Source organism: Pseudophryne corroboree, chromosome 2 (assembly GCF_028390025.1).
Source record: "Pseudophryne corroboree isolate aPseCor3 chromosome 2, aPseCor3.hap2, whole genome shotgun sequence".
In the NCBI taxonomy this organism is placed as follows: Eukaryota; Metazoa; Chordata; class Amphibia; order Anura; family Myobatrachidae; genus Pseudophryne; species Pseudophryne corroboree.
In genome coordinates, this window is record NC_086445.1 from 256749787 (window position 1) to 256774722 (window position 24936).

Consider the following 24936-nt stretch of genomic DNA (forward strand, 5'->3'; position numbering starts at 1 on the left):
TACATGTCGACCTTACTGTCAACCAATAGTGGTCGACCTAGACACTGTCGACCAAAGTCTGGTCCTACCTACTATTGAGCGCTTTTTTGTGCCGTTGCATAATAGGTACTAAAGGAAATAATATTAGAGTGAGAGATTAACAACAAAACAGGAATTACAAGGAAATACTTTTTTGTTGTATCTTTACTTACATATTACATTATTTTGCCATAGAGATGTTTGGCATTGGAGACAGGAAAACAAAGTCACAGTTTTATTCTTATTATTTTGGCAGATCTGCAGCTTGCTGTTCTCCGTTCTTTACCTACTTTCGTACATGATAATCACCAAATTCAAGAAGCATGCTGATTTTACAACCGGTGAGTGCGCTATCTTTTTGTGGTTTTTGTTTTGATTTTTTGCTATATGGAGGGTAATGCACATGAAGCATTAATGTTAGAGAACTATCAGTGATCCTTTAGTGACCAATATGGTATGTTCTGCACTATCTTAGTAAATTGGGACTTCCGTAAAATGCAAGTGTAGCCAAAAAAGGATAACATTTAACGCATCAAGTTCATGAATAATTTGACATATTTTTCATAAATTTTTTAAACAAAGATTTTTGTATAATTACATTTGGGGGCAGGCAGGGATGCCACTTTATTAGCTTTACGTGACAATTGTATAACTGTTTTTTTTAAAATGTAATTTATCTTTGAGAGAGTACATTATTGTTAAGTCCTAGGATATGTGTAGCAGTTTGGGAATTTTGTTGCTCCTTTTTAAATAAAGAGTTTTTGTGATACCTCCTCTTCTGTCCATTACTGCCTGGTGACTGTTATGCCGGATATTGATGGTTCAGTGGTCGACGGTTCTCTTCCCAAGAAGGCCAAAGCTCAGGGCTAGCTCGGCTCAGCCCAGGGCTAGTCTGCCCCACATCTGAGCCCGCCCCTCCTCCTCCCGCAGAAGTATTAAAGCATCGCGCAGCGGCTATGTTTTCTGCACTTCAGGAGTAGCTCCCGGCCAGCGCAGCTTTTGCGTGCTGGCCGGGAGCTACTCATTGCTACCTGGGTCGCGGCGGCTGCGTGTGACGTCACGCAGCCGATGCGGCCCGCCTCCCCCCACAGTTCCAGCCATGCCTGGTTTGGCCGGACCGCTCCCAAAAAACAGCGGCTAAACGCAGCCGCGCCGCCCTCTTCCACCCAGCGACCTTCTCTGCCTGTCAATCAACAGAGGCGATCACTAGGCAACGACAGCCGTCGGCTGTCAGCCATATGCCGGAGCACTGCGGCGCCGGTGCGTGCGCACTTCTGACCTGATCACTGCAATGAACGGCATCGTGCGATTGGGTCAGAATGACCCCATCCTTGTACACTCCAGGTTGAGACTTGTAGAACTCACCAGCTGGTCTTCTAACCCATAATTGCCGCTTTTCCCTTAAAGCGCAATGTGCCTACCGGTATTGGGATGCCACCAGGACTTGCCACACTGAAGGTAGTACAAGTTCAACCAGGAGTGACCTGAATCAGTGCTGGTAGGTGAAAACACGAAGTAACACGAGAAGAAAAGAGAAGGACGGGCAAAGGGAAGGCAAACAATGAAGACCAGGAGGATACTGGGGAGCGAGGAAAGAAATTAACAAACAAGTCAGAGAAATAACAGAGACAATACGCATGGGGTGTCCCAAAACAGGGGATTACCTCCAGAAAAAGAGGAACAATTAAGAACTATTATCTACTAGTGCACAAGTGTAAAGCAGAGAAATAAGTATAAAGAAAATAAAAATATTTTGCACTAATTACCACTTTAAACTATAATGCAAAACCTGGGCTGGACACAGGAACGCTGCCAGAACTTAGACACAGACAAGAACGGGGAGATATCAACAGACTAGAATAGCTTCAAGAGACAAGGGCTCCCGCTGCAACTAGTTACTATGACCAGCACGGAGAGGGTGGCAGGAACAGAGTATAAAATAGGCATAAGCCAATAGGCTGCCAGGAACAGCCAAGCCTCCCTAAATAATAAACTGCGTGCAGCTGCCCCACTGCACACAGGAGCAGTGCAAACCACCTTCCGCCAGCATCCCTGGTTGCTAGGGAGCTGGCAGCCGGGGAGCTACAAGCAAGGAAGTGGCGGCTGGAGAGCGGAAGCTCACAAGCATCTGGTCGCTTAGCAACGACCAGACCCTGTCGGAGTCGCGGTCCGCAGCGGCTCGTGACAGTTATACAGAAAGCATCTGACCTGCTTCATTACTTTCCTGTATGCTAAACACCCGAATCATCAATATTTTACACACTGTTCAGTTTGCACACATTGGATCATCCTACTAAAAATGCAGCATCTATGCCTTTTTTCCATAGAAATGGCAGTATGATCCACAACAGAACCTCTGTAACATGTATACTGTGCTGTTTTCTAGATCACCTCTACTGTCTACCAAATATGCTGCGTTAATATGTGCAGTTTCATAGCTATTTCCTAAGGGTTACATAGTGCATTGCTAAAGCTTGTAAAGTGCAGATAGTTTAATACTATGCGTCATAATTCCGTACGATGTAGGGCTTTGAAAAAATGATTGAACCCCCAACACCTTCTTCAGTTTGTTGTTGCACTTATTTGAAGAAGATTGACGTAGGCTTTTTCGGCACTCATCCATAAAGCATTGAACGCCATGTCAAATACAGATAAATATTCCAAACCCTTTCTGCAATTCACTAATATGAAAAGAAAGAAATTGGTACAAATTTAAATATTCATGAAGATTGTGGCCTAGAGTCATTAGTGAAAGTTGCTTGGACATTGAGCAATTTCCCAGCCTATTCAGTTATGCCACATTCATATTACTTGTATCTATAGAGGTACAGGTAGTAGGATACTTATATGCACAGATTGCCAATAAGCCCTTCACAGAAGGCTAAGGGGGTCATTCCGACCCGTTCGCACGCTGCTGTTTTTCGCAGCATTGCGAACGGGTCTGTTCTGCGCATGCGTGTCGGCCGCGTCGTTGCCCAGCGATGACTGTCGCTGGGTAACGACAAGCAGAACGAAGAAAGCGATCACTGCCACGATCGCAAGAAGATTGACAGGAGGAAGGCGTTCCGGGGCGTCAACTGACTTGTTTTCTGGGAGTGGTGCGGCAAACGCAGGTGTGTCCCGGGGTTTGGAGGGCGGATGTCGGACGTCAATTTCCGGGACCTTCAACGCTGGATTAATCGCACAGGGGAAGTAACTCTTACCCTGGTCTTGTTCTGCACAAAACTTTTTTTGCATAGCAGGGCTGCACAAGTGATCACAGCCTTGCTATGCAAAAAAACACTCCCCCCGTAGGTGGTGTCAAGTTGATCGCACGGGCTGCAAAAAGTTGCAACGTGCGATCAACTCGGAATAAACCCCTAAATAAGCACTCAAGAAAGGTTGAGCTGTGCAGGTCATCTTACCACCTGAGTCTGACTACTCCCACCAACCTGCTATATCTGTTGAAGTAGTCATATCAACTGCAACCAGATGGTTATTCAGTATTTGGCATTAAAGTACATGGACCAAGGGTCTAGACTCTAGAGCATAGGTCTGTAAACTCGGTCCTCATTACCCCACACAGTGCATGTTTTGCAGGTAACCCAGGAGGTGCACAGGTGTATTAATTTACTCAGACACATTTTCAAAGGTCCGTAGGTGGAGTTAATTATTTCACTTGCGATTCTGTGAGGAGGCCTGCAAAACATGCACTGTGTGGGGTAATGATGACCAAGTTTGCAGACTTATGGTCTAGAGCAGTGGTTCTCAAACTCTGTCCTCAGGACCCCACACAGTGCATGTTTTGCAGGTAACCCAGCAGGGACACAGGTGTATTAATTAATCACTGACACATTTTAAAAGGTCCACAGGTGGAGTTAATTATGTCACTTGTGATTCTGTGAGGAGACCTGCAAAACATGCACCGTGTCGGGTCCTGAGGACCGAGTTTGAGAACCTGTGGTCGACACAGTTTGTTAAATTAACATTAATTCAATCCAGACTGTGATATCTGCTACCTCCATAGCTAAATGATCATCCGCTCTGACAGATGCGAAGGCCTTGAGAATAGACGAGGAGAAGCAATCTGAGGATTAGAGGCGTACCAAAGTCCCTGACACAGGACGACGCGTGATCATCTTTCTCTGGAATCTTTATTGGCATCTGTACCCTGACCTGCTGGGCCCTTACAGTATTCTTTACAGATCACACATAGCCTTGCGTCCACATTCACTTAACCTGGACACTAGAAAAGACCTTTAGGAATCTGTGCTCTAATCATTAACCTTATGAATGGGTATAGAATAGCTACTTAAATAAGATTACCATTGTTCTTTCCCAGTCCACATTTCCTACTCCCAGATTGCTTACACTGTGTCACTAAAATTGTACCTAATTCAATGTCTGAGCATTCTTCCTTCTTATTATATTTATTCTGTATTGGATCGACATCATTTTCACAATAATTCTTGTATTCAAAGCAGCCATGCCATGGCTAGTAACTGCCTGAACTATTCTTACTGCATCCAAATCTGAGTTTTCCTTCCTCCCCCTATGCTGGTGTAATATTATGTTCTACTTTCAGGCCTCTGCAGCAGTGCTATATATAGATAAGCAGTGGGCTAGATCTGTCAGATTTCATTTCAGTGCCCTGTAACTTGGGTTTGTGGATGCAGGTATCTGGTTTATTTGGATTATTGCTACCTGTTGACAAATGGATGGCCCATGCACTCAGGACTTTACTATAAATAGGACACTAGGCAGCTACACCAAAACAGTATTGCATAGTGTTCAATTGGCAAGTTATATATTTGCAGTTTAAACAAAAAATAAATAAATATCTTTATTTATAGAAATTGGAGTTATCACAGTAATATTAATACTTAAAGTATAGTAACATGTAAACTAACATTTTTTGGGATTCCCACTATTTAGGAGAATTCACACCTTCTGGTGCAGTAACCCTTCAACACACACAAACTTCCAACAGCCATGTGTCATTTTGTAACAGTCACTGTCCAATCAGTGCCTGTGTTACACAGATACAGCACTGCTTGGGTTTAAGTTGTTACCTATTTCCAGAATTTGGACTGTAAACATCTAGAGCTCCTGTACTGGTGAATTCTTGTGATCTGCATGTACTTCATGGCTTTACTGTCTAGAAGGGATGTTGTGTTTAAATGAAATTAACCTATTTAATTATTTTGGGTCGTTTTGCCTATGAAATTTACTTTTTTTGTAATGCCTAATTCAACATCACTAGGTAATTCAAAAGCATCTGGCTACCTGGACTGTCAAAAACAGAATTTAGCTGCATCTGTGATGTCAGTTCTTCCTTACAACTAATCAGCGCTATTTTTCTATCTTTTTCAGTCGATGTTGAAGATGCCGCTGTTAACAGAATTGCGTAAGTACTTTTTTCTTTTCTTTGAGATTGAAGTGTTAAACATGTACTTTAACAGAACCTTCCAGCCTTAACAACTAATGTGAAATGCTTTAACTCTGATCAAATATTTACTAACCTGGTGTCTGTGTGGTTTAATAAAGGGCTGCCATTTTTCAAGACTCATCTGTGTATATTTCTCTATCGTCCTAGTGGATGCTGGGGTTCCTGAAAGGACCATGGGGAATAGCGGCTCCGCAGGAGACAGGGCACAAAAGTAAAGCTTTCCGATCAGGTGGTGTGCACTGGCTCCTCCCCCTATGACCCTCCTCCAAGCCAGTTAGATTTTTGTGCCCGGCCGAGAAGGGTGCAATCTAGGTGGCTCTCCTAAAGAGCTGCTTAGAAAAGTTTAGCTTAGGTTTTTTATTTTACAGTGAGTCCTGCTGGCAACAGGATCACTGCAACGAGGGACTTAGGGGAGAAGAAGTGAACTCACCTGCGTGCAGGATGGATTGGCTTCTTGGCTACTGGACATCAGCTCCAGAGGGACGATCACAGGTACAGCCTGGATGGTCACCGGAGCCTTGCCGCCGGCCCCCTTGCAGATGCTGAAATAAGAAGAGGTCCAGAATCGGCGGCAGAAGACTCCTCAGTCTTCTAAAGGTAGCGCACAGCACTGCAGCTGTGCGCCATTTTCCTCTCAGCACACTTCACACGGCAGTCACTGAGGGTGCAGGGCGCTGGGAGGGGGGCGCCCTGGGAGGCAAATGAAAACCTATTTTGGCTAAAAATACCTCACATATAGCCTCCGGAGGCTATATGTGAGGTATTTAACCCCTGCCAGAATCCGTTAAGAGCGGGAGACGAGGCCGCCGAAAAAGGGGCGGGGCCTATCTCCTCAGCACACAGCGCCATTTTCCCTCACAGAAAGGCTGGAGGGAAGGCTCCCAGGCTCTCCCCTGCACTGCACTACAGAAACAGGGTTAAAACAGAGAGGGGGGGCACTAATTTGGCGTTAGAAATATATAAAAAAGATGCTATAAGGGAAAACACTTATATAAGGTTGTCCCTATATAATTATAGCGTTTTTGGTGTGTGCTGGCAAACTCTCCCTCTGTCTCTCCAAAGGGCTAGTGGGTCCTGTCCTATATCAGAGCATTCCCTGTGTGTGTGCTGTGTGTCGGTACGTGTGTGTCGACATGTAGGAGGACGATGTTGGTGAGGAGGCGGAGCAATTGCCTGTAATGGTGATGTCACTCTCTAGGGAGTCGACACCGGAATGGATGGCTTATTTAGGGAATTACGTGATAATGTCAACACGCTGCAAGGTCGGTTGACGACATGAGACGGCCGACAAACAATTAGTACCGGTCCAGACGTCTCAAAAACACCGTCAGGGGTTTTAAAACGCCCGTTTACTTTAGTCGGTCGACACAGACACAGACAGGGACACTGAATCCAGTGTCGACGGTGAATAAACAAACGTATTCCTTATTAGGGCCACACGTTAAAGGCAATGAAGGAGGTGTTACATATTTCTGATACTACAAGTACCACAAAAGAGGGTATTATGTGGGATGTGAAAAAACTACCATAGTTTTTCCTGAATCAGATAAATTAAATAAAGTGTGTGATGATGCGTGGGTTCCCCCCGATAGAAAATTATGGGCGGTATACCCTTTCCCGCCAGAAGTTAGGGCGCGTTGGGAAACACCCCTTAGGGTGGATAAGGCGCTCACACGCTTATCAAAACAAGTGGCGGTACCGTCTATAGATAGGGCCGTCCTCAAGGACCAGCTGACAGGAGGCTGGAAAATATCATAAAAAGTATATACACACATACTGGTGTTATACTGCGACCAGCGATCGCCTCAGCCTGGATGTGCAGAGCTGGGGTGGCTTGGTCGGATTCCCTGACTAAAAATATTGATACCCTTGACAGGGACAGTATTTTATTGACTATAGAGCATTTAAAGGATGCATTTCTATATATGCGAGATGCACAGAGGGATATTTGCACTCTGGCATCAAGAGTAAATGCGATGTCCATAACTGCCAGAAGATGTTATGGACACGACGGTGGTCAGGTGATGCAGATTCCAAACGGCACAAAGGTGTATTGCCGTATAAAGGAAGAGGAGTTATTTGGGGTCGGTCCATCGGACCTGGTGGCCACGGCAACTGCTGGAAAATCCACCGTTTTTACCCTAAGTCACATCTCTGCAGAAAAAGACACCGTCTTTTCAGCCTCAGTCCTTTCGTCCCTATAAGATCATATCTGCCCAGGGATAGAGGAAAGGGAAGAAGACTGCAGCAGGCAGCCCATTCCCAGGAACAGAAGCGTTCCACCGCTTCTGACAAGTTCTCAGCATGGCGCTGAGACCGTACAGGACCCCTGGATCCTACAAGTAGTATCCCAGGGGTACAGATTGGAATGTCGAGACGTTTCCCCTTCGCAGGCTCCTGAAGTCTGCTTTACCAAGGTCTCCCTCCGACAAGGAGGCAGTATGGGAAAAAATTCACAAGCTGTATTCCCAGCAGGTGATAATTAAATTACCCCTCCTACTACAAGAAAAGGGGTATTATTCCACACTATATTGTGGTACTGAAGCCAGAAGGCTAGGTGAGACTTATTCTAAATCTAAAAAAAAAAATTTTTTTGAACACTTACAAAGGTTCAAATCAAGATGGAGTCACTCAGAGCAGTGATAACGAACAGGAAGAAGGGGACTATATAGTGTCCCGGGACATCAGGGATGCTTACCTCTATGTCCCAAATTTGCCCTTCTCACTAAGGGTACCTCAGGTTCGTGGTGCAGAACTGTCACTATCAGTTTCAGACGCTGCCGTTTGGATTGTCCACGGCACCCCGGGTCTTTACTAAGGTAATGGCCGAAATGATGATTCTTCTTCGAAGAAAAGGCGTCTTAATTATCCCTTACTTGGACGATCTCCTGATAAGGGCATAGTCCAGGGAACAGTTGGAGGTAGGAGTAGCACTATCTCGGATACTGCTACAACAGCACGGGTGGATTCTAAATATTCCAAAATCGCAGCTGATCCCGACGACACGTCTGCTGTGCCTAGGGATGATTCTGGACACAGTCCAGAAAAAGGTGTTTCTCCCGAAAGAGAAAGCCAGGGAGTTATCCGAGCTAGTCAGGAACCTCCTAAAAACAGTGCATCATTGCACAAGGGTCCTGGTAGAAAATGGTGGCTTCCTACGAAGCAATTCCATTCGGCAGATTTCACGCAAGAACTTTTCAGTGGGATCTGCTGGACAAATGGTCCGGATCGCATCTTCAGATGCATCAGCGGATAACCCTATATCCAAGGACAAGGGTGTCTCTCCTGTGGTGGTTATAGAGTGCTCATCTTCTAGAGGGCCGCAGATTCGGCATTCAGGATTGGATGCTGGTGACCACGGAGCCCAGCCCGAGAGGCTGGGGAGCAGTCACACAAGGAAAAAATTTCCAGGGAGTGTGATCAAGTCTGGAGACTTTTCTCCACATAAATATACTGGAGCTAAGGGTAAATTTATAATGCTCTAAGCTTAGCAAGACCTCTGCTTCAAGGTCAGCCGGTATTGATCCAGTGGGAAAAACATCACGGCAGTCGCCCACGTAAACAGACAGGGCGACACAAGAAGCAGGAGGGCAATGGCAAAAACTGCAAGGACTTTTCGCTGGGCGGAAAATCATGTGATAGCACTGTCAGCAGTGTTTCATCCCGGGAATGGAAACTGGGAAGCAGACTTCCTCAGCAGGCACGACCTCCACCCGGGAGAGTGGAAACTTCATCGGGAAGTTTTTTCCACATGATTGTAAACCGTTGGGAAATACCAAAGGTGGACATGATGGCGTCCCGTCTGAACAAAAAACGGGACAGGTATTGCGCCAGGTCAAGAGACCCTCAGGCAATAGCTGTGGACGTTCTGGTAACACCGTGGGTGTACCAGTCGGTGTATGTGTTCCCTCCTCTGCTTCTCATACCTAAGGTGCTGAGAATTATAAGACGTAGAGGAGTAAGAACTATACTCATGGCTCCGGATTGGCCAAGAAGGACTTGGTACCCGGAACTTCAAGAGATGTTTACAGAGGTCTTATGGCCTCTGCCGCTAAGAAGGGACTTGCTTCAGCAAGTACCATGTCTGTTCCAAGACTTACCGCAGCTGCGTTTGTTGGCATGGCGGTGGAACGCCGGATCCTAAGGGAAAAAGGCATTCCGGAAGAGGTCATTCCTACCCTGGTCAAAGCCAGAAAGGAGGTGACCGCACAACATTATCACCACATGTGGCGAAAATATGTTGCGTGGTGTGAGGCCAGGAAGGCCCCACAAAGAAATTTCAACTCGGTCGATTCCTGCATTTCCTGCAAACAGGAGTGTCTATGGGCCTCAAATTGGGGTCCATTAAGGTTCAAATTTCGGCCCTGTCAATTTTCTTCCAGAAAGAATTGGCTTCAGTTCCTGAAGTCCAGAACTTTGTCAAGGGAGTATTGCATATACAACCCTCTTTTGTGCCTCCAGTGGCACTGTGGGATCTCAACGTAGTTCTGGGATTCTTCAAATCACATTGGTTTAAAACCAGTCAAATCTGTGGATTTGAAGCATCTCACATGAAAAGTGACCATGTTCTTGGCCCTGGCCTGGACCAGGCGAGTGTCAAATTGGTGGTTTTTTTCTCAAAAAAGCCCATATTTGTTTGTCCATTCGGACAGGGCAGAGCTGCGGACTCGTCCCCAGTTCTCTCCCTAAGGTGGTGTCAGTGTTTCACCTGAACCAGCTTATTGTGGTGCCTTGCACCTACTAGGGACTTGGAGGACTCCAAGTTGCTAGATGTTGTCAGGGCCCTGAAAATATAGGTTCCAGGACGGCTGGAGTCAGGAAAACTGACTTGCTGTTATCCTGTATGCACCCAACAAACTGGGTGCTCTTGCTTTTAAGCAGACTATTGCTAGTTGGATGTGTAATACAATTCAGCTTGCACATTCTGTGGCAGGCCTGCCACAACCAAAATATGTAAATGCCCATTCCACAAGGAAGGTGGGCTCATCTTGGGCGGCTGCCCGAGGGGTCTCGGCTTTACAACTTTGCCGAGCGGTTATTTAGTCAGGGGCAAACACGTTTGTAAAATCCTACAAATTTGATACCCTGGCTAAGGAGGACCTGGAGTTCTCTCATTCGGTGCTGCAGAGTCATCCGCACTCTCCCGCCCGTTTGGGAGCTTTGGTATAATCCCCATGGTCCTTTCAGGAACCCCAGCATCCACTAGGACGATAGAGAAAATAAGAATTTACTTACCGATAATTCTATTTCTCGGAGTCCGTAGTGGATGCTGGGCGCCCATCCCAAGTGCGGATTATCTGCAATACTTGTACATAGTTACAAAAATCGGGTTATTATTGTTGTGAGCCATCTTTTCGGAGGCTCCGCTGTTATCATACTGTTAACTGGGTTTAGATCACAAGTTGTACGGTGTGATTGGTGTGGCTGGTATGAGTCTTACCCGGGATTCAAAATTCCTCCCTTATTGTGTACGCTCGTCCGGGCACAGTACCTAACTGGCTTGGAGGAGGGTCATAGGGGGAGGAGCCAGTGCACACCACCTGATCGGAAAGCTTTACTTTTGTGCCCTGTCTCCTGCGGAGCCGCTATTCCCCATGGTCCTTTCAGGAACCCCAGCATCCACTACGGACTCCGAGAAATAGAATTATCGGTAAGTAAATTCTTATTTTTGGCACGCTGTTGATAATAAAAGGTGTGATCCAATTTTAGAAACAAAACTATAGCAAAAATTGAGGCAGTAGTTGTCCCCCCCCCATCCCCCTCAGTGGTGGGGAGGGGAGCGTTGCAATCTGCATGTTAAAAAGAGGGACTCCTAGGATCCAAAATATATAAGTAGATTTATGTTTATACATATCAGCTGCCTTCAAAAACTCTTAGAGCAGTTTTCCCTCTACCACAGTTCTACATTTTTAAAAAGAAATTTGAAAAAAAAAAGTATTGGCAATGAAAACAATTTATTAAATAATATAGCGCGTTCAACCACCCATTGAAAACTATTATTCACCTAAATACATTATGGCCCTAATGCAGAACTGAATGCATTTAAGCATTAGTTGCTCTCTTATTGAGTGCACAGAACATATTCCCCCAGTATCAAACAAAGCGTACTATTTTGCAAAAGACATGAACAAGAGCGAGAAGACTCCTGTAGGACACACTTGTGAATTGAAATGATTGTAATATTAAAATGTTATATTTTGTATTGCCCTTTAAAATAATATGGTAAAAGATAGATCTAGAATTAAAGGCCCATACACACTTGACGATAAAATGAACGATGTCGTTCATTTCAGCCCTCATGAACGACGTCGTTCATTATATCGTCAAGTGTGTATGCATCCAACGACCAACGATGCGCGGCCCCGCGGGACGTTAACGTCCATCGTTCATCTGTGGAGCATGTATGCTCAATTTCCACTATGGTCGTTACCGACCAGAGACGTCGTTGAATGTGTATGGTGTGAAAGACCAACGACCAAGCCACTGTTCACCAGCTCATTATTTTAATAAACTGTTCAGCTTGAATGCTTTAATGATGAATGGTCTATGGTCTTTCGTCTTTGGTCTTTCGTCTTTGGTCTTTCGTCTTTGGTCTTTGGTCTTTCATCTTTCGTCTTTGGTCGTTGGTAGTGTGTATGCTCATGTCGTTTGCTCAGCTGTTCAAGGGAAGTTCAAGGGAAGTCGTTAATGACGGTCGTTAACGATGTGTGCATCGTCAAGTGTGTATGGGCCTTTAGACCTCTTCCTAAATTTATAAATATTTATCCATAAACCCAAATTGTATAAAAAGGTGACTCACGATATGATTTCATAACATATATTCAGTTGTGATGTACTGTAGAAAGGGTAATACAAATAAAAGTTAAATATTATCCTTGATTTTTATGGCGCTACAAGGGTTCTGCAGCGCCTAACAAAGTACATAAACCAATGGGCATACAAGAAAACAGTGACTTCAATTACAAGACATTGCAGGACAAGTATATGGTTTACTAGCTGTTCTACCTGTTCTTCGCACGGGAGTTTCTGATTTTCACGGTTGTAAATATAAATGAGTGTTAAAAATTTGGTAAATCTAGAGATGTCAATTTGAGACGTCTTAATATAAGTAAATATTAATCCACTAGGTGATTCTTCACACTGTCGTAAGGGGCTTAACCCTTCTACGCCCTTTGCAATATTTTAATTATATGGAGTATTACCTCCAGTCATAATTGTGTGAGTGGTTAAATATTGCACGGTCAAAGGACGTGCAATAGTTAAGGGGTCGTAGCTCCTTGCAACGGCATGAACAGCGCACGCAGGACCTGATGAATCACCTAGTAGGTGCTGTGGTTGGGTGGAGTGGTGGGTGCGGGGGAGACGTGGATGGGGGGGGACTGGGGGTGCAGCGGGTGGGGGAGCGGTGGTTGTAGGGGTGCCACGAGTGGGGAAGGGGGTCCGGAACCACCGCAGGTGTGGGAGGAGCGGTTGTGGGGATGCCGTGGGTGGGGGAGGGGCGGCTAATGCTTCTCCTCCTGGAAGCAGCTAAGCTGCTGTCCTCCCTTTTGGAAGTGGCTCTCCCGGAGACTTGCACAGCAGCCAAGCAGCCAGTCACTATTGTTAGCGCCGGTGTCCCAACGCGTCGCATTACAGGGAAGACGCACTCAATAAACTACAGCTCCCAGTAGCCCTAAGTGCCGGAATGCTTCGGCGCTAAGGGCTGCTGGGAGCAGTAGTTTATTTAGTGTACTTCCCTGTAATGTGGAACGTTGGGACACCGACGCGAACAATAGTGACTGGCTGGCAGAACTGGGTCGCTGAATCAATGTAAAAGGTGAGTGCTGTGCAGTGTCAGTAACACTGCACACTCACTGCACAGCACTGTCACCTTTTACATTGATTCAGCGTTCAGACATTACCCTCCGCGATTTCACCCACTCTATCTGTTACATTAGCCATCTTGGGGCTTCCAGGCCAGCAGCCCAGGTGCTGTGTTGCGGAGTCAGGGCCTCTGGGGATCTGGGCACTGCTGTGGCGGGGAGGCATTTCTGTGACATCACGCAATGAGGAGACTTCGGGGCTCAGAGAGTATGCGGCGCAGGGAGGGCTATGAAAGCCTTCCGCTGCGCCACTTTCATACACACCGATGCCGCAGCAGCTTTTGTTCCACCTGCGCAGTGGCTAGGGAGTGGGGATTGTTGATGCCGGAGGGGGCAGACGGACTGGCAGTGGGACATAGGACGCTGCAGTGAAAGGATTTTTTGTTTTCCCTAGCTACTGCGTAGAGACTTGCTGCAGGTGCAGTGGTATACCCTCCAACTCAACTGTACCTTTTTGGCAGGTGCCTTTTTTTTTTTTTTGGTCTGTACCGATTTTTGGCTTTCCAAACTTCCACTGAAAGTATAGGAAAAGGTTAACCCGTGACCATGCCCCCTTTTCGAATTTGTACCAATTTTTATGTGTAAATTGTTGGAGGGTATGTTCCTGCAGATGCAGTGGGCCTATTTTAGGGATTGGGCCTGGAGCTGCAGCTCCATCAGCCCCATTGTTAATCCTGCTCTGGGAACACACAGCAGCCAAAGAGTAGAGCCTCCCATTGGATGTAACCTGTGTGGGAGGGCGTTTCTCGCCCAATCAGCTGTGGACTGGGTGTGAAAGACCTGCTGCTAACCCAATGAGAGCTCCTAGCCATGCCCAGCGTTATACACACAGTCACAGAGTCGCAGATCTGGGCTATTATATAGGAGATGGTTCTTGGCATTACCCAAAGAGCACCCATAGCAGATACGGTAAAAGGTGACCGGACCATTTTTGGAGTTTATGAAATTCTACACACAGGAGGTGCAATCCAAATTTTGATCTGATTGTCTATTTGGTCGTTATCGTTCACGCAACGCAAGCCAAGCATCTGTAATGACGTCATTATGTCAACCCCCTTTCTCTGACGTCCTAGTGGATGCTGGGAACTCCGTAAGGACCATGGGGAATAGCGGGCTCCGAAGGAGGCTGGGCACTCTAGAAAGATTTATGACTACCTGGTGTGCACTGGCTCCTCCCACTATGACCCTCCTCCAAGCCTCAGTTAGATCTTGTGCCCGGCCGAGGTTGGATGCACACTAGGGGCTCTCCTGAGCCCTTAGAAAGAAAGTATAGACTTAGGTTTTTTATTTTCAGTGAGACCTGCTGGCAACAGGCTCACTGCAGCGAGGGACTAAGGGGAGAAGAAGCGAACTCGCCTGCTTGCAGCCGGATTGGGCTTCTTAGGCTACTGGACACCATTAGCTCCAGAGGGATCGACCGCAGGCCCAGTCCTTGGTGTTCGGTCCCGGAGCCGCGCCGCCGTCCCCCTTACAGAGCCAGAAGCAAGAAGAGGTCCGGAAAATCGGCAGCAGAAGACATCAGTCTTCACCAAGGTAGCGCACAGCACTGCAGCTGTGCGCCATTGCTCCTCATACACACTTCACACTCCGGTCACTGAGGGTGCAGGGCGCTGGGGGGGGGCGCCCTGAGAAGCAATAATAACACCTTGGCTGGCAAAAATACCACAATATATAGCCCCAGAGGCTATATATGTGGAAAATACCCCTGCCAGAATCCAGAAAAAAGCGGGAGAATAGTCCGCGGAAAAGGGGCGGAGCTATCTCCCACAGCACACTGGCGCCATTTCTCCTTCACAGATCCGCTGGAAGGAAGCTCCCTGGCTCTCCCCTGCAGTCTACACTACAGAACAGGGTAAAAACAGAGAGGGGGGGCACTAAATTTAGGCGCAGTATAAATTATATAAAAGCAGCTATAGGGAACATAACTCAGTTAGTCCCTGCATTATATAGCGCTCTGGTGTGTGCTGGCATACTCTCACTCTGTCCCCCCAAAGGGCTTTTGTGGGTCCTGTCCTCATTGGAGCATTCCTTGTGTGTGTGCGGTGTGTCGGTACGGCTGTGTCGACATGTTTGATGAGGAGACTTATGTGGAGGCGGAGCAGATGCCGATAAATGAGATGTCGCCCCTGTGGGCCGACACCAGAGTGGATGGATAGGTGGAAGGTATTAACCGACAGTGTCAACTCCTTACATAAAAGGCTGGATGACGTAACAGCTATGGGACAGCCGGCTTCTCAGCCCGCGCCTGCCCAGACGTATAAAAGGCCATCAACGCTCCCTCAGATGGCAGACACAGATGTCGACACGGAGTCTGACTCCAGTGTCGACGAGGTTGAGACATATACACAATCCACTAGGAACATCCGTTACATGATCCCGGCAATATAAAATGTGTTACACATTTCTGACATTAACCCAAGTACCACTAAAAACAAAGGGTTTGATGTGTGGGGAGAAAAAGCAGGCAGTGTTTTGTTCCCCCATCAAATGAGTGAATGAAGTGTGAAAAAGCGTGGGTTTCCCCGATAAGAAACTGGTAATTTCTAACAAGTTACTGATGGCGTACCCTTTCCCGCCAGAGGATTAGTTACGCTGGGAGATATCCCCTAGGGTGGATAAGGCGCTCACACGTTTGTCAAGGTGGCACTGCCGTCTTAGGATACGGCCACTTTGAAGGTACCTGCTGATAAATAGCAGGAGGCTATCCTGAAGTCTGTATTTACACACTCAGGTACTAGACTGAGACCTGCAGACTGCTGCAGCGTGGTCTGTACCCCTTTCAAACAGGGATACTATTTTGCGAACAGAAGACGTCGTCTTATATATGAGGGATGCACAGAGGAATATTTTGCCGGCTGGCATCCTGAATTATTGCAATGTCCATTCTGTCAGGAGGGTATTGGAGACCCGACACTGGACAGGTGATGCTGACTTTAAAAGGCACATAGAGCCTTATAAGGGTGAGGAATTGGTTGGGGATGGTCTCTGGGACCTCGTATCCACAGCAACAGCTGGGATGAAAATATTTTACCTCAGGTTTCCTCACAGCCTAAGAAAAGCACTGTATTATCAGGTACAGTCCTTTCGGCTTCAAAAAAGCAGGCGGGTCAAACGAGGGAAGAGGGAAAAAGCTGCACCAGCAGCCAGTTCCCAGAATCAAAATTCTTCCCCTGCTTCCTCTGAGTCCACCGCATGACGCGGGGGCTCCACAGGCGTAGCCAGGTACGGTGGGGGGCCGCCTCAAAAATTTCAGCGATCAGTGGGCTCGCTCACAGGTGGATCCCTGGATCCTTCAAGTAGTATCTCAGGGGTACAAGCTGGAAGTCGAGGCGTCTCCCCCCCCGCCGTTTACTCAAATCTGCCTTGCCGACAACTCCCTCAGGCAGGGAGGCTGTACTAGAGGCAATTCACAAGCTGTATTCCCAGCAGGTGATAGTCAAGGTGCCCCTACTTCAACAAGGACGGGGTTACTATTCCACACTGTTTGTGGTACCGAAACCAGCCGGTTCGGTGAGACCCATTTTAAAATGGAAATCCTTGAACACTTACATAACAAAATTCAAGATGGAATCGCTCAGGGCAGTTATTGCAAGCCTGGACGAGGGGGATTACATGGTATCCCTGGACATCAAGGATGCTTACCTGCATGTCCCTATTTACCTTCCTCACCAGGAGTACCTCAGATTGTGGTACAGGATTGCCATTACCAATTCCAGACACTACCGTTTGGACTGTCCACGGCACCGAGGGTGTTTACCTAGGTAATGGCAGAAATGATGATACTCCTTCAAAAAAAGGGAGTTTTTTTCTCTGACGTCCTAGTGGATGCTGGGACTCCGTAAGGACCATGGGGGATAGCGGCTCCGCAGGAGACAGGGCACAAAATAAAAGCTTAAAGATCAGGTGGTGTGCACTGGCTCCTCCCCCTATGACCCTCCTCCAAGCCTCAGTTAGATTTTTGTGCCCGGCCGAGAAGGGTGCAATCTAGGTGGCTCTCCTGAGCTGCTTAGAATAAAAGTTTAGGTTTTTTTATTTTCAGTGAGTCCTGCTGGCAACAGGCTCACTGCATCGTGGGACTAAGGGGAGAAGAAACGGACTCACCTGAGTGCAGAGTGGATCGGGTTTCTTAGGCTACTGGACACTAGCTCCAGAGGGACGATCACAGGTTCAGCCTGGATGGGTCACCGGAGCCGCGCCGCCGTCCCCCTTACAGAGCCAGAAGAGACGAAGAGGTCCGGTGAAATCGGCGGCAGAAGACATCCTGTCTTCAGTCTAAGGTAGCGCACAGCACCGCAGCTGTGCGCCATTGCTCTCAGCACACTTCACACTCCGGTCACTGAGGGTGCAGGGCGCTGGGGGGGGAGCGCCCTGAGACGCAATATAACAGAATACCTTAGGTGGCAAAACAGAATACATCACATATAGCTCCTGGGCTATATGGATGTATTTTAATCCCCTGCCATTTTACACAAAAAAGCGGGAGATAAGGACGTCGTGAAGGGGCGGAGCCTATCTCCTCAGCACACAAGCGCCATTTTCCCTCACAGCTCCGCTGGAAGGACGGCTCCCTGACTCTCCCCTGCAGTCCTGCTTCAGAATCAGGGTAAAAAAGAGAAGGGGGGGCATTTTTGGCAGCAAATAACGATAATAACAGCAGCTATAAGGGAATAACACTTATATAAGGTTATCCCTGTATATATATATAGCGCTGGGTGTGTGCTGGCAGACTCTCCCTCTGTCTCTCCAAAGGGCTAAGTGGGGTCCTGTCCTCTATCAGAGCATTCCCGGTGTGTGTGCTGTGTGTCGGTACGCGTGTGTCGACATGTATGAGGAGGAAAATTATGTGGAGGCGGAGCAGTTGCCTGTGTTGGTGATGTCACCCCCTAGGGAGTCGACACCTGACTGGATGATTGTATTTAAACAATTAAGTGATAATGTCAGCAATTTGCAAAAAACTGTTGACGACATGAGACAGCCGGCAAATCAATTAGTACCTGTCCAGGCGTCTCAGACACCGTCAGGGGCGCTAAAACGCCCGTTACCTCAGTGGGTCGACACAGACCCTGACACAGATACTGAGTCTAGTGTCGACGGTGACGAGACAAACGTAATGTCCAGTAGGGCCACACGTTACATGATCACGGCAATGAAAGAGGCATTGAACCTTTCTGACACTACAAGTACCACAAAGAAGGGTATTATGTAGGGTGAGAAAAAACTACCAATATTTTTTCCTGAGTCAGAGGAAATAAATGAGGTGTGTGAAAAAGCGTGGGTTTCCCCCGATAAAAAACAGCTAATTTCTAAAAAATTATTAGCATTATATCCTTTCCCGCCAGAGGTTAGGGCGCGTTGGGAAACACCCCCTAGGGTAGATAAGGCGCTCACACGTTTATCTAAACAAGTAGCGTTACCGTCTCCTGATACGGCTACCCTCAAAGAACCAGCTGATAGAAGGCTGGAAAATATCCTAAAAAGTATATACACACATACTGGTGTTATACTGCGACCAGCAATCGCCTCAGCCTGGATGTGCAGTGCTGGAGTCGCATGGTCGGATTCCCTGACCGAGAATATTGATACCCTGGATAGGGACAATATTTTGTTAACTATAGAACATTTAAAGGATGCATTACTATATATGCGTGATGCACAGAGGGATATTTGCACCCTGGCATCAAGAGTAAGTGCTATGTCCATCTCTGCCAGAAGAGCGTTATGGACGCGACAGTGGTCAGGGGATGCGGATTCCAAACGGCACATGGAAGTATTGCCGTATAAAGGGGAGGAGTTATTTGGGGCTGGTCTATCGGACCTGGTGGCCACGGCAACGGCTGGAAAATCCACCTTTTTACCCCAGGTCACTCCACATCAGCAGAAAAAGACACCGTCTTTTCAAACTCAGTCCTTTCGTTCCCATAAGTACAAGCGAGCAAAAGGCCACTCTTTTCTGCCCCGGGGCAGAGGAAGAGGAAAAAGACTGCACCATGCAGCCGCTTCACAGGAGCAGAAGCCCTCCCCTGCTTCTGCCAAGTCTTCAGCATGACGCTGGGGCTTTACAAGCAGACTCAGATATGGTGGGGGCCCGTCTCAAGAATTTCAACGCGCAGTGGGCTCACTCGCAAGTGGATCCCTGGATTCTACAGGTAGTATCGCAGGGGTACAAACTGGAATTCGAGGCGTTTCCCCCTCGTCGTTTCCTGAAGTCTGCTTTACCAAAGTCTCCCTCCGACAGGGAGGCAGTTTTGGAAGCCATTCACAAGCTGTATTCCCAGCAGGTGATAATCAAGGTACCCCTCCTGCAACAAGGAAAGGGGTATTATTCCACGCTGTTTGTGGTACCGAAGCCGGACGGCTCGGTGAGACCAATTTTAAATCTGAAATCCTTGAACACTTACATAAAAAGGTTCAAATTCAAGATGGAGTCACTCAGAGCAGTGATAGCGAACCTGGAAGAAGGGGACTATATGGTGTCTCTGGACATCAAAGATGCTTATCTCCACGTCCCGATATACCCTTCTCACCAAGGGTACCTCAGGTTTGTAGTACAAAACTGTCATTATCAGTTTCAGACGCTGCCGTTTGGATTGTCCACGGCACCTCGGGTCTTTACCAAGGTAATGGCCGAAATGATGATTCTTCTACGAAGAAAAGGCATTTTAATTATCCCTTACTTGGACGATCTCCTGATAAGGGCAAGATCCAGGGAACAGTTAGAAGCCGGAGTAGCACTATCTCAGGTAGTGTTACGTCAGCACGGGTGGATTCTAAATATTCCAAAATCGCAGCTGATTCCAACGACACGTCTACTGTTCCTAGGAATGATTCTGGACACAGTCCAGAAGAAGGTGTTTCTCCCGGAGGAGAAGGCCAGGGAGTTATCCGAGCTAGTCAGGAACCTCCTAAAACCAGGACAGGTCTCAGTGCATCAGTGCACGAGGGTCCTGGGGAAAATGGTGGCTTCTTACGAAGCGATTCCATTCGGAAGATTCCATGCAAGAACATTTCAGTGGGATCTACTGGACAAATGGTCCGGATCGCATCTGCAGATGCATCAGCGGATAACCCTGTCGCCAAGGACAAGGGTGTCTCTCCTGTGGTGGCTGCAGAGTGCTCATCTACTAGAGGGCCGCAGATTTGGCATTCAGGATTGGATCCTGGTAACCACGGATGCCAGCCTGAGAGGCTGGGGAGCAGTCACACAGGGAAGGAATTTCCAGGGCTTGTGGTCAAGCATGGAAACATCTCTTCATATAAACATTCTGGAACTAAGGGCCATTTACAATGCCCTAAGTCAAGCAAAACCTCTGCTTCAGGGTCAGGCGGTGTTGATCCAATCGGACAACATCACGTCAGTCGCCCACGTAAACAGACAGGGCGGCACGAGAAGCAGGAGGGCAATGGCAGAAGCTGCAAGGATTCTTCGCTGGGCGGAAAATCATGTGATAGCACTGTCGGCAGTATTCATTCCGGGAGTGGACAACTGGGAAGCAGACTTCCTCAGCAGACACGACCTTCACCCGGGAGAGTGGGGACTTCACCCAGAAGTCTTCCACCTAATTGTAAACCGTTGGGAAAAACCAAAGGTGGACATGATGGCGTCACGTCTAAACAAAAAACTGGACAGATATTGCGCCAGGTCAAGGGACCCTCAGGCAATAGCAGTGGACGCTCTGGTAACGCCGTGGGGGTACCAGTCAGTGTATGTGTTCCCTCCTCTGCCTCTCATACCAAAAGTACTGAGAATCATAAGAAGGAGAGGAGTAAGAACTATACTCGTGGTTCCGGATTGGCCAAGACGGACTTGGTACCCGGAACTTCAAGAGATGCTCACGGACGAACCGTGGCCTCTACCTCTAAGAAAGGACCTGCTACTGCAGGGGCCTTGTCTGTTCCAAGACTTACCGCGGCTGCGTTTGACGGCATGGCGGTTGAACGCCGGATCCTGAGGGAAAAAGGCATTCCAGAAGAAGTCATCCCTACTCTGGTCAAAGCCAGGAAGGACGTAACCGCAAAACATTATCACCGCATTTGGCGTAAATATGTTGCGTGGTGTGAGGCCAAGAAGGCCCCTACAGAGGAATTTCAACTGGGTCGTTTCCTTCATTTCCTGCAAACAGGAATGTCTATGGGCCTAAAATTAGGGTCCATTAAGGTTCAAATTTCGGCCCTGTCGATTTTCTTCCAGAAAGAACTGGCTTCAGTACCTGAAGTTCAGACATTTGTAAAAGGGGTGCTGCACATACAGCCTCCTTTTGTGCCTCCAGTGGCACCTTGGGATCTCAATGTGGTGTTGAGTTTTCTAAAGTCACATTGGTTTGAACCACTTTCCACTGTGGACTTAAAATATCTCACATGGAAGGTGTCGATGCTGTTAGCCTTGGCTTCAGCCAGGCGTGTGTCAGAATTGGCGGCTTTATCATATAAAAGCCCTTACTTAATTTTTCATTCTGACAGGGCGGAATTGAGGACTCGTCCTCAATTTCTACCTAAGGTGGTTTCTGCATTTCACATGAACCAACCTATTGTGGTACCTGCGGCTACCAGGGACTTAGAGGACTCTAAGTTGCTTGACGTTGTCAGGGCCTTGAAAATATATGTTTCCAGGACGGCTGGAGTCAGAAAATCTGACTCGCTGTTTATCCTGTATGCACCTAACAAGCTGGGTGCTCCTGCTTCTAAGCAGACGATTGCTCGTTGATTTGTAGTACAATTCAGCTTGCACATTCTGTGGCAGGATTGCCACAGCCAAAATCAGTAAAAGCCCATTCCACAAGGAAAGTGGGCTCATCTTGGGCGGCTGCCCGAGGGGTCTCGGCTTTACAACTTTGCCGAGCAGCTACTTGGTCAGGGGCAAACACGTTTGCTAAATTCTACAAATTTGATACCCTGGCTGAGGAGGACCTGGAGTTCTCTCATTCGGTGCTGCAGAGTCATCCGCACTCTCCCGCCCGTTTGGGAGCTTTGGTATAATCCCCATGGTCCTTACGGAGTCCCAGCATCCACTAGGACGTCAGAGAAAATAAGATTTTACTTACCGATAAATCTATTTCTCGTAGTCCGTAGTGGATGCTGGGCGCCCATCCCTAGTGCGGATTGTCTGCAATACTTGTATATAGTTATTGTTACAAAAATTCGGGTTATTATTGTTGTGAGCCATCTTTTCAGAGGCTCCTTTGCGTTTATCATACTGTTAACTGGGTTCAGATCACAAGTTGTACGGTGTGATTGGTGTGGCTGGTATGAGTCTTACCCGGGATTCAATATCCTTCCTTATTATGTACGCTCGTCCGGGCACAGTATCCTAACTGAGGCTTGGAGGAGGGTCATAGGGGGAGGAGCCAGTGCACACCACCTGATCTTTAAGCTTTTTTTTTGTGCCCTGTCTCCTGCGGAGCCGCTATCCCCCATGGTCCTTACGGAGTCCCAGCATCCACTACGGACTACGAGAAATAGATTTATCGGTAAGTAAAATCTTATTATTTATCCCATACCTGGACGATCTCCTTATAAAGGCAAGGTCCAGAGAGCAGTTACTGGTCGGAGTAGCACTATCTCAGGAGGTGCTACAACAGCATGGCTGGATTCTGAACATTCCTAAGTCACAGCTGGTTCCTTCCACTCGCTTACTGTTCCTGGGGATGATTTTGGATACAGAACAGAAAAAAGTGTTTCTCCCGCAGGAGAAAGCCAAGGAGCTGTCATCTCTAGTCAGAGACCTCCTAAAACCAAAAAGGGTATCGGTGCATCGTTGCACACGAGTCCTGGGAAAAATGGTGGCTTCATACGAAGCAATTCCATTCGGCAGGTTCCATGCGAGGACCTTCCAGTGGGACCTCTTGGATAAGTGGTCGGGATCGCATCTTCAAATGCATCAAATGATAACCCTGTCTCCAAGGACCAGGGTGTCTCTACTGTGGTGGCTGCAGGGTGCTCATCTTCTAGAGGGCCGCAGTTTCGGCATACAGGACTGGGTCCTGGTGACCACGGATGCCAGCCTTCGAGGCTGGGGAGCAGTCACACAGGGAAGAAACTTCCAGGGCCTATGGTCAAGTCAGGAGACTTCCCTACATATAAATTCTGGAACTGAGGGCCATTTACAATGCCCTAAGTCAGGCAAGACCCCTGCTTCAAAACCAGCCGGTACTGATACAGTCAGACAACATCACGGCAGTCGCCCATGTGAACCGACAGGGCGGCACAAGAAGCAGGATGGCAATGGCAGAAGCCACAAGGATTCTCCGATGGGCGGAAAATCACGTACTAGCACTGTCAGCAGTGTTCATTCCGGGAGTGGACAACTGGGAAGCAGACTTCCTCAGCAGACACGACCTACACCCGGGAGAGTGGGGACTTCATCCAGAAGTCTTCCTGCTGTTGGTAAACCGTTAGGAAGGGCCACAGGTGGACATGATGGCGTCCCGCCTCAACAAAAAGCTAAAGAGATATTGCGCCAGGTCAGGGACCCTCAGGCGATAGCTGTGGACGCTCTAGTGACACCGTGGGTGTACCAGTCGGTTTATGTGTTCCCTCCTCTGCCTCTCATACCAAGGGTACTGAGAATAATAAGATGGCGAGGAGTAAGAACGATACTTGTGGTTCCGGATTGGCCAAGAAGGGCTTGGTACCCGGAACTTCAGGAAATGATATCAGAGGACCCATGGCCTCTGTCGCTCAGACAGGACCTGCTTCAGCAGGGGCCCTGTCTGTTCCAAGACTTACCGCGGCTGCGTTTGACGGCATGGCGATTGAACGCCGGATCCTGAAGGAAAAGGGTATTCCGGAAGAAGTTATTCCTACGCTTATTAAAGCCAGGAAAGATGTTACGGCAAAGCATTATCACCGCATATGGCGGAAATATGTTGCATGGTGCGATGCCAAAAAGGCCCCAACAGAGGAATTTCCACTAGGTCGAGTTCTACATTTCCTGCAAGCAGGAGTGAATATGGGCCTAAATCTAGGCTCCATTAAAGTACAGATCTCGGCTCTGTCGATTTTCTTTCAAAAAGAACTAGCTTCAGTACCTGAAGTTCAGACATTGTGAATGGAGTGCTGCATATTCAGCCCCCGTTTGTGCCCCCTGTGGCACCTTGGGATCTCAACGTGGTGTTGAGTTTTTTTCTTAAAATCACATTGGTTTGAGCCACTAAAAACCGTGGATCTAAAATATCTCACGTGGAAAGTGGTCATGTTATTGGCCTTGGCTTCAGCCAGGCGAGTGTCAGAATTGGCGGCTTTATCATGTAAAAGCCCTTATCTGATTTTCCATATGGATAGGGCAGAATTGAGGACTCGTCCCCAATTTCTCCCTAAGGTGGTATCAGCTTTTCACCTGAACCAGCCTATTGTGGGGCCGGCGGCTATTAGTGAATTGGAGGACTCCAAGTTGCTAGACGTTGTCAGGGCCCTGAAAATATATGTTTCCAGGACGGCTGGAGTCAGAAACTCTGACTCGCTGTTTATCCTGTATGCACCCAACAAGCTGGGTGCTCCTGCTTCTAAGCAGTCTATTGCTCGCTGGATTTGTAGTACAATTCAGCTTGCACATTCTGTGGCAGGCATACCACAGCCATAATCTGTAAATGCCCATTCCTCAAGGAAGGTGGGCTCATCTTGGGCGGCTGCCCG

The 24936-nt window shown here is 47.7% G+C and overlaps 1 protein-coding gene across 2 annotated transcripts in view; it reads left to right on the forward strand.

Annotated features, from left to right (window-relative positions):
- The window catches only part of LMBR1L (limb development membrane protein 1 like), a 183937-nt gene that overhangs the window by 60574 nt on the left and 98427 nt on the right, over positions 1-24936 (forward strand). For both annotated transcript variants that reach the window (XM_063952689.1, XM_063952690.1), the window contains exons 2-3: positions 275-359; positions 5371-5404. In XM_063952689.1, coding sequence (XP_063808759.1) covers positions 275-359; positions 5371-5404 — 119 coding nt within the window. The remainder of the gene's footprint in view (positions 1-274; positions 360-5370; positions 5405-24936) is intronic.